The following is a 10,000-nucleotide window of genomic DNA, read 5'->3' on the forward strand; positions in this document are numbered from 1 at the left end:
CTGGTGAAATTTACTGATTTTTTCCTTTTGCATTTCATGTTTTAGTGTTATTGTTTTGCTAACGTTACAGCTAGCTTTCCTGGCTCAAAATAAAATGATGAAAATGGTTGTAAAAGTGTGTGGTGTGTAGTGTATGCAAAAACCAAACTAACAAACCCAAAACCAAGTGGCATGAGGCAGATCTCCCAGGCTATGGCAGTAAAGGTGAACAGACCGACCCTGCGGATCTTCCCAGCGGCTGCCATCCCTTGGGCTCCACACCCCCAGAGCTGCAGTGCTGGTTTGCTCAGTTTGGTTTATTTTTACTTAAAAACAATGGCACAGATTCACAGAACTGATGATGAACAGGTGAATACCCAAACTGCCATCCTGAGTCCCAGTGACACATCACACCTTCTATCACTGTGGGCCCCAAACAAACCACCATCTCAGCTTAAACACAGTACTTAAACAACTGCAATCATATAAGCTCACAACAAATCCTGCATGCTGCTGTCCCACACAGCGCTCAGCCACTGCCAGTGCATTCGCTCGCTTCTCTCCCTCCGGTGCCTCAGTCTCCCCCTCCTCCGGTCAGCAGTTCACCTGTAAAGGCTCACCTGGAAGGGAGGCTGCCTCTAGCTACATGGTAACAAGTAGCATGTGCTAAATAAAGCTCAAAAACTTAGCTGGGCATCACAGCTGCATAATTAGTTATCTGTAGTGTTTAAGTAGCAGGGTGACGGCACAAAGACCAGGGAGTCTATCTGCGGGATCCCATCCCCATCGAAGGGGAGCAACAGGGAGGGCAGTCATGTGTCCCAGTTCCTGTCACCCTCTCCTGCAGAGGACGCACTCGCTGCCGCTGTCGTCCTCGGTCTCGCTCCATCTCCAACCCCGGCTACCCCACGCTGACCCTCACCAACAACCTGCCTGTTGCAGGGGGCCTGTGGAAGTGACAGTCTGCAACCCGCAAAGGCTGACTTCATCACAGCCTGAACCTCGCTCCTCTCTCTCCAGCTCATCATCCTCAGACGTGGCTCATCCCGGCAGCCGTCTCTGCTGCATACACATTCCGGTCTTCCTGAGGGACTGTGTCACCTCTGACCTGAAGGTTACCCCCCCCCCCCCATCATCTTCAAGAAAAACTCTGAAGACGCAGCTCTTCCGCACTCACCTGAACACCTGAAACACTACCACCAAAAGGAACAGGACTTGTAACCGAAAGGTTGCAGGTTCGATCCCCGCTGGGACACTGCTGCTGTACCCTTGGGCAAGGCACTTAACCCGCAATTGTCTCGGTAAATATCCAGCTGTTTTAATGGATAACATTGTAAAGAACTGTAACCTATGTAAGTCGCTTTGGATAAAAGCATCTGCTAAATGAATAAATGTAAATGTAAAAGCAATTTCTTTATCTCTATCAGTGAGCTTGTATCTTGTCTGGCAAAGTATTGAAACTTGGTCATACTGCATTTCTAATATTGCTCACTCCTTACGTGGCTTTTTGCTTGTGTTGTACTCTGCCTGACTTTGGATAGCAGCGTCTGCAGAATGAACAAATGTAAATGCACTTTTTAATTTCCTCCATCTCCTTCAGCTCTCTTCCACAGTTCTTCTCTCACCCAGCAGTCTGCTGACTCTGCTGCTTCCACACCTCTCTCCTCACCTGCTCTTGATTGTGTCTCTTACCTCTGCTCCCTGTCCATGGCGAAGGGATTCACTCCGCAACAGCAGCTCAAGCTCCTCTCTCTGCCTTTCATTGCTCTCCGTCTGCTAAGACTTCCTTCTATGAATCCAAGATTCAAAACTCAGTCTAACCCACAGACTGTTTTCTACCTTCACTTTCTCCCTCTGATCTCTCTGCAGATGACTTTGCAGATCATTTCAACCAGAAGAGCGTTTACCGAAAATCCCTCCAGTCACCACAACCCTCTGGATCTGGCTCTGGATAAGAGCATCTGCTAAATTAATGTAAAATTTCTGCATTTTGTCTTCCTCCGTGAAGGGGAACAAAAATGGCCCCAGAGGATTAAAATTGAAATGAACATTTTTGAAGACAAAATATGAGCACATTAAAAATGAGTCGGAGGGAAGAGGACTTTAACGTCAGGTTTAGGGAGCGGAGCTCGGCCTGGACGCAGCGAGGTGCTGGACAGTCAGTCACAGGTTGCTTTCATCCTTCGGTGATGTTTGTTTGAAGTGGCTGAAAGCTTCTTTCAGTTACAGACATGTGCCCTTTCTGACACTTCTTTGCTGTTGTGTCTGGCTACATTAAAGAGAAAAGCAGGACAGTCATCAGATGGAGGCAGAAACCTGGCAAGCGGCTAAATCAAGCCTGAAATATCCAGCATTTCTGACACCTCATCCACAGTAATGTTGAATCTGCTGGCAGCCACCATGAAGAGCCAGGCGGGGAGCTCAGCCTGGCTCAGGCCAGAGAGTGCAGGTCCGTCTCTGCCCGCAGGGGAGTGCGGCAAGATGCTGGACTGGCTGCAGGAGTGTACTGACTCTGGCATGGCCAAGACTCCCACTGCACTGCAGTGACAGCATTACGCTGCAAAGATTATTAACATTTATTTTAATGTCACAAAACACAGAAAGTTAGTCCACATTCCCCTGTGCAGCTAATGTCTTTTTTTTAAAACCAGAAGGGAAATAATTTACAGATGTTTCATATCTACAAAAATAAAACAAAATAAGAAAAACTAACATTTAGAAGTTTTAGAGAAAGAATATATAAAACAATGGATTTCACTATATTATACAACTGAAAATCTATGCTCCTAAGAGATGTTTGTATATATGAATGCAGCAGTCTGCAACACTGAGAAACAGCTGGCAGTCTGAGAAGATGCTGATGAGGAGGAAGAGAGGTAGACATGCACACACATGAAGAACAGCAAACCCAGGGGCTGGTGGAAGCAGACGGAGAGGAACGGGGGATATAGTCTGCTGCAACGGAGAGATGGGGAGAGAGGGAGAAACAGAGGAAAGACTGCAGTGGAAGGAGGGATATTTAAAGGGATGTGGCATTCGATATCCTAGCAGCCACACAGCAGCGGGAGCACAGCAGGCCTCAGAGACAGAAAGTGCGTCAGGAGTCCAGAGTTACCAGCTTACACTGAGATTTCTGATGTAAAAACAGCTTTTACATCACATAACTGGCTGCATGTGCAGTTATACAACACAATATTACAGTTGCTTACAGTATCAACATTCAGTTTTAAATAATGACAAGATAGCATTTAGTGTGTTTCAGAATAATAACCATGCTCAGTTCCCAAAGTGTTGGTTACTCTGCAATTCTGCTGCCTCCGGACAGGCCAGTCCAGAGTCCAGTGTCACACTGTTACTCTCCTGTTACTCTCCTGTACTCACACCGTTACTCTCGCAGTTACTCTCCTGTACTCTCTATCACACTGTTACTCTCCTGTTACTCTCCCGTTACTCTCCCGTTGCTCTCCTGTACTGTTGCACTTTGTCGCCTGTCACTCTGTCCTTCATTTAAAATAGAAATTTCATCCTTCATTTGTTTTTACATTAAATGAACAAACACACACTAAAGGTGACAATAATCAAAAGCATGTTGAATATTTTAAATGAATTCCCTTCTGTGGGCTCAGTGCAGAAGAACCTGAGGGTTTGAATACTTCCTGTAAATGTCCACAGCAGGGCTCAACTTATTTCCTTTGGGCCTCCAGCCGAAATGGAGCCTTCCATGTTTCTGCAGACTGTGAAGCACAGAACAGCAGATTTGTGGGTAAAGTGCTGAATTTCCTTCCAGAATTTCTGTTCCTCTCCCAGTTAGCCCCTCTCCTTTCATTCAAATCTGACACTACCCTTAACAGGAGGCTGCTGTGATGTCATATCCTGGAGACAGATGTGCACACCCCCTGTCTGCCAGTACCGCAGTGTCGCCGGGGAGGCCGAGGGGAGAGGGGACTCTCAGCTTGCTCAGAAGCCGGTGGATTGCACCTTGGGCTGTGGCGTCTCCGCTGGGCTGCCCTCCTTCCCTGAAAGCAAATTCATCATCTTTAACTTGCCTTTAACAGTTTTGCAGTGGTTGGTGTGAGTGTGATTAAGCTTCGCCAATACCTATATCCCTTATTATACAAATAAAGGCAAAAGAAGTGAAGAAAACAGTGAAAGACAGAACTGTGATAGAGAGAGCGAGGCAGAGAATGAGGCAGAGTGATGATTCAGAGAGAAACACAGTTCTGTTTATTAGGTTGCTGAATGATGTGCTGAAATATGGTGGATACCAGGCTTGGACAGCCAGAATCAGGCAGAGTATGCTCTCACTCCTCAGTCTTAATTCTGGCCCTTCCTGCAGCCTTTGACACAGTGGACCTCTTCTTCTATACTTCTTCCCACCGTGGCTACCTTGAGGATCGCTGACACCACTCTCCTTTGGGAGACTCCTACCTCTCTAAACGCTCTTTTAGGGTACCCTGGAACAGTGGGTTGTCTAGACCCCACAGCCTGTCTACAGGTGTCCCTCAGGGCTCTGTACGCGGCCCCCTCCTCTTCTCCCTTTGGACTCCAGGACTGCAGAACCACCGGCCATCTTCCGACGCAGACTGAAGACCCACCTCTTCAGACTGTATCTCGGTTCCACCTCAGATCCCTGTCCCACCTGCTACCTGACGTTTATTTTACGCATAGTATTGTGATGTACTTTGGATTCTGTGATCTAGTGCCTAACGTATGCTGGTCTACTTGGCTTCCATTGTTACATTTCCTAGTCAGGTTGCACAGGTTAACTTGGTTGGGTTTGAACAGTGTTAAGCTCACACTCACTGGTGTGGGAGTGTTAGCCTGGTATGACACTGTTGCTCATGGATGCACTTCTGTTGCACTCTGTTGGAAGTGGCTCTGGATAAGAGCGTCTGCTAAACGAGTGTAATGTGATGTAATGGGAGAGGTGGGAGGCAGGAAAGCCAATCAGAATGCGGTTTAAGTGAATCAGAGTGAGAGAGAGGAGGGAGGCAGGAAAGCCAATCAGAATGCGGTTTAAGTGAATCAGAGTGAGAGAGAGGAGGGAGGCAGGAAAGCCAATCAGAATGCGGTTTAAGTGAATCAGAGTGAGAGAGGAGGGAGGCAGGAAAGCCAATCAGAATGCGGTTTAAGTGAATCAGAGTGAGAGAGAGGAGGGAGGCAGGAAAGCCAATCAGAATGCGGTTTAAGTGAATCAGAGTGAGAGAGGAGGGAGGCAGGAAAGCCAATCAGAATGCGGTTTAAGTGAATCAGAGTGAGAGAGAGGAGGGAGGCAGGAAAGCCAATCAGAATGCGGTTTAAGTGAATCAGAGTGAGAGAGAGGAGGGAGGCAGGAAAGCCAATCAGAATGCGGTTTAAGTGAATCAGAGTGAGAGAGAGGAGGGAGGCAGGAAAGCCAATCAGAATGCGGTTTAAGTGAATCAGAGTGGGAGAGAGGAGGGAGGCAGGAAAGCCAATCAGAATGCGGTTTAAGTGAATCAGAGTGAGAGAGGAGGGAGGCGACGCACAGACACTCACCATCCCCTGCTCCTCCGTCAGGAGTAGCTGTCCCCACATCAGTGGGCGGAGTCTGCGATCTGTCAGCAGACACTTGATTGACGTCCTGATATGTCAGTGTTCTGAGAAGCTGGTGATGAGCAGCTTCGATTTCCTATGGGCAGGAGGGACAGAGAGGATGAGGGAGAGAGAGGAACCCAGCCCACTCCCCTCTCCTAACCGAGAGCAGCGCCTGCACCGAAACACTGAGCTACAGCAAACAAAAAAATCATTTCCAACAAGTATCTGATTCAGCCTGGCATCAGCGCTTTACACGCTAAACAGCATATCATAAACGGGCATCAGCGCTTTACACGCTAAACAGCATATCATAAACGGGCATCAGCGCTTTACACGCTAAACAGCATATCATAAACGGGCATCAGCGCTTTACACGCTAAACAGCATATAATACACGGGCATCAGCGCTTTACACGCTAAACAGCATATCATAAACGGGCATCAGCGCTTTACACGCTAAACAGCATATAATACACGGGCATCAGTGTAGCATAGTGCTAAGGAGCTGAGCTCGATTCCCCGCTGGGGCACTGCTGCTGCACCATTGGGCAAGTAACATGTAAACATGCAACATGTAAAAAAGTGTAGCCTATGTAAGTCGCTCCACATAAAAGCATCTGCTAAATGCCAGTGAGAGACACAGAAAGAGAGAGAGAGAGGGAGAGCGAGAGCGAGAGAGAGAGAGAGAGAGAGAGAGAGAGAGAGAGAGAGAGAGAGAGAGAGAGAGAGGGAGAGGGGGAGAGAGAGAAAGAGAGAGAGAAGGAGAGGGGGAGAGAGAGAGAGAGAAGGAGAGGGGGAGAGAGAAAGAGAGTGAGAGAAGGAGAGGGGGAGAGAGAGAGAGAGAGAAGGAGAGGGAGAGAGAGAGAGAGAGAGAGAGAGGAGAGGGAGAGAGAGAGAGGGAGAGAGAGAAGGAGAGGGGGAGAGAGAGAGAGAGAGAGAGGGAGAGAGAGAGGGAGAGAGGGAGAGGGGGAGAGAAGGAGAGGGGGAGAGAGAGAGAGAGAAGGAGAGGGAGAGAGAGAGAGAGAGAGAGAAGGAGAGGGGGAGAGAGAGAGAGAGAGAGGGAGAGGGGGAGAGAGAGAAAGAGAGAGAGAAGGAGAGGGGGAGAGAGAGAGAGAAAGAGAGAGATAGAAGGAGAGGGGGAGAGAGAACTCACTCGTAGCTGTCGCAGTTTTGCCATCAGCTCCTCTATAGTGTTGAAAATCTCTTCCACATTTGTGATCAGATGAGTCTGGATCTGTGATTGGCTGAGATCAGCTTCATGCCTCTGATGCTTGTCCTGTGATTGGCCAAAGGAAGAGAGGCTGGGAGACTGGCCTTCCTCCTGCTGGGAGGGGCACGGTGATGTCATTTCCTGCCCAGGGTCAGAAGGCTGTGCTGTGTTGTGGGCTGGCTCCACTCCCTCGTCTGTGTGGGTCTCACCTGGTTCCTGGGGCATGACCAGGTAGAAAGTGTTTCCTACAACAGAGCATACGCCCACTAGCATTAGCCACTTCTACTGGCATTAGCAACACCCACTGGCATTAGCCACTCCCACATGTGTTAGCCACTCCCACACACATTGGCCACTCCCACAGACATTGGCCACTCCTATAGGTGTTAGCCACTCCTACAGGTGTTAGTCACTCCCACAGACATTGGCCACTCCCACTGACACTGGCCACTCCCACAGACATTGGCCACTCCCACAGGTGTTAGCCACTCCCACAGACATCACAGCCTCAGCAGTCAGGGTCTTGGCAAAGCATAAAAAAATCACACTGAGGATCACAGAGTCTTTCTGGTTGAAGGATTTCATGTTACCCTCTGTACCGGCGCCACCTTGTGGACAGTCTGATTGGCTGGACTGGACGCTGACATCATCGGTGATGAAATCAGGAATAGAAGCAGAGCCCACACCCTTAGCTGTGCACAGAAGGAAAGAGAAAGTGCATGCATGTGTGTGTGTGTGTGTGTGTGTGTGTGTGCGTGTGTGTGTGTGTGTGCGTGATAGAGAGAATGTGTGTGTGTGTGTGTGATAGAGAGAATGTGTGTGTGTGTGTGAGAGAGAGAATGTGTGTGCGTATGTGTGTGAGAGTGTATGTGTGATAGAGAGAATGTGTGTGTGTGTGTGTGTGTGTGAGAGAGAGAATGTGTGTGTGTGAGAGAGAGAATGTGTGTGTGTGAGAGAGAGAATGTGTGTGTGTGTGTGAGAGAGAGAATGTGTGTGTGTGAGAGAGAGAATGTGTGTGTGTGTGTGTGAGAGAGTGTGTGAGAGTGTGTAAGAGAGAGTGAGAGAGTGTGTGTGTGTGTGTGTTGAGTAGTGAATAAGAGGGGAGTAGGGAGGTAAGGGGGTAGGAGGTGAGAGGAGAGAGAATTTTAGCACCAGAGCAGAAGGAACACATAGAGCTTGGTGCAGACAGTACAGCAGAGCAAATTAAACCCCAATCACACACCCAACTGCGCAGATCCCGCAGCTCACCTTTCCGCACCACCTGCATGCTGGACTCCGCCTCCAGGGGCGGGGCTTCCTCTAGCTCCCCCTGACTGAGGCTGAGCTCTGGAGTTTCTGAGCCCACCTCCTCTGTAAATAGACTTCTCTCATTGGCAGTCTCATTGGTAGGCGTGTCGTCAGAGTCATGGCTCCACGCATCTTCTTCCAGGTCTCTGAAGATCAGCTGCCGCAGAGTCTCCACTGACAGAAACCAGAGGGTTCAGCTGCACCCTTCAGGAATCTGAAGGAGTCATTTTAATTCAGATGAAAATGAATATTAGTGAAGAGTGCAGCGTCGTCTCACCATCTTGTAGGGCGGCCTCTGCAAGCCCTCCCTCCCCCTGGCTGTCCGGCCCCAGGAAGCCTGCAGGCTGCTCGGCCGTGGGGGTGGGTGTGGACACCCCCTCCTCGGCGTTAGGCGAGCCTCTGTCAGGACCGTCAGGAAGCGAGTCCTCTGAGAGAGAGAGAGAGAGATGGTAAACAGCAGGGTCAGGAAGCGAGTCCTCAGAGAGAGAGAGAGAGAGACAGAGAGATGGTAAACAGCAGGGTCAGGAAGCGAGTCCTCAGAGAGAGAGAGAGAGAGAGACAGAGAGATGGTAAACAGCAGGGTCAGGAAGCGAGTCCTCAGAGAGAGAGAGAGACAGAGAGATGGTAAACAGCAGGGTCAGGAAGCGAGTCCTCAGAGAGAGAGAGAGAGAGAGACAGAGAGATGGTAAACAGCAGGGTCAGGAAGCGAGTCCTCAGAGAGAGAGAGAGAGAGAGAGACAGAGAGATGGTAAACAGCAGGGTCAGGAAGCGAGTCCTCAGAGAGAGAGAGAGAGAGAGACAGAGAGATGGTAAACAGCAGGGTCAGGAAGCGAGTCCTCAGAGAGAGAGAGAGAGAGAGACAGAGAGATGGTAAACAGCAGGGTCAGGAAGCGAGTCCTCAGAGAGAGAGAGAGAGAGAGACAGAGAGATGGTAAACAGCAGGGTCAGGAAGCGAGTCCTCAGAGAGAGAGAGAGAGAGAGACAGAGAGATGGTAAACAGCAGGGTCAGGAAGCGAGTCCTCAGAGAGAGAGAGAGAGAGAGAGAGAGAGACAGAGAGATGGTAAACAGCAGGGTCAGGAAGCGAGTCCTCAGAGAGAGAGAGAGAGAGAGAGAGACAGAGAGATGGTAAACAGCAGGGTCCTTCGCTCTCAGCAGCCAGTTTTACACACTGACCCCCGAGCCGCTCACCTGACTGGTACATGCCACTCGTGATGGACGACTCCATGTCCAGGGTGGAGGGTCTGGAAGAGAGAAGCACAATCAGCTCCAGATGGCAATGCTGAACACACACTGCGTACTGACCACACACTGCACACTGCACACTGACAACACACTGCGTACTGACCACACACTGCACACTGACCACACACTGCACACTGACCACACACTGCACACTGCACACTGACCACACACTGCGTACTGACCACACACTGCACACTGCACACTGACAACACACTGCGTACTGACCACACACTGCACACTGACCACACACTGCACACTGACCACACACTGCACACTGACAACACACTGCGTACTGACCACACACTGCGTACTGACCACACACTGCACACTGCACACTGACAACACACTGCGTACTGACCACACACTGCACACTGACCACACACTGCACACTGACCACACACTGCGTACTGACCACACACTGCACACTGCACACTGACAACACACTGCGTACTGACCACACACTGACCACACACTGCACACTGACCACACACTGCGTACTGACCACACACTGCACACTGACCACACTGACCACACACTGCGTACTGACCACACACTGCACACTGACCACACACTGCGTACTGACCACACACTGCACACTGACCACACTGACCACACACTGCACACTGACCACACACTGCGTACTGACCACACACCAGCTATAGCACACAGCACTGCAGTGTTAAAGATGCACTCAAGGACGCTATTTCACTCTGGTCTGGACCACC

At 49.9% G+C, this 10,000-nt stretch overlaps 1 protein-coding gene across 1 annotated transcript in view; it reads right to left on the reverse strand.

Moving 5' to 3' along the window:
- Positions 1–2,721: 2,721 nt before the first annotated feature.
- The window catches only part of arhgef11 (Rho guanine nucleotide exchange factor (GEF) 11), a 35,957-nt gene continuing 28,678 nt past the window's right edge, over positions 2,722–10,000 (reverse strand). Inside the window, 7 exon segments of the mRNA XM_036551016.1 lie at positions 2,722–3,995; positions 5,497–5,629; positions 6,689–6,990; positions 7,336–7,437; positions 7,994–8,206; positions 8,310–8,459; positions 9,222–9,274. Of these exon segments, the coding sequence (XP_036406909.1) occupies positions 3,937–3,995; positions 5,497–5,629; positions 6,689–6,990; positions 7,336–7,437; positions 7,994–8,206; positions 8,310–8,459; positions 9,222–9,274 (1,012 nt within the window). The 3' untranslated portion in view covers positions 2,722–3,936.

Source organism: Megalops cyprinoides, chromosome 18, assembly GCF_013368585.1.
Source record: "Megalops cyprinoides isolate fMegCyp1 chromosome 18, fMegCyp1.pri, whole genome shotgun sequence".
NCBI lineage: Eukaryota > Metazoa > Chordata > Actinopteri > Elopiformes > Megalopidae > Megalops > Megalops cyprinoides.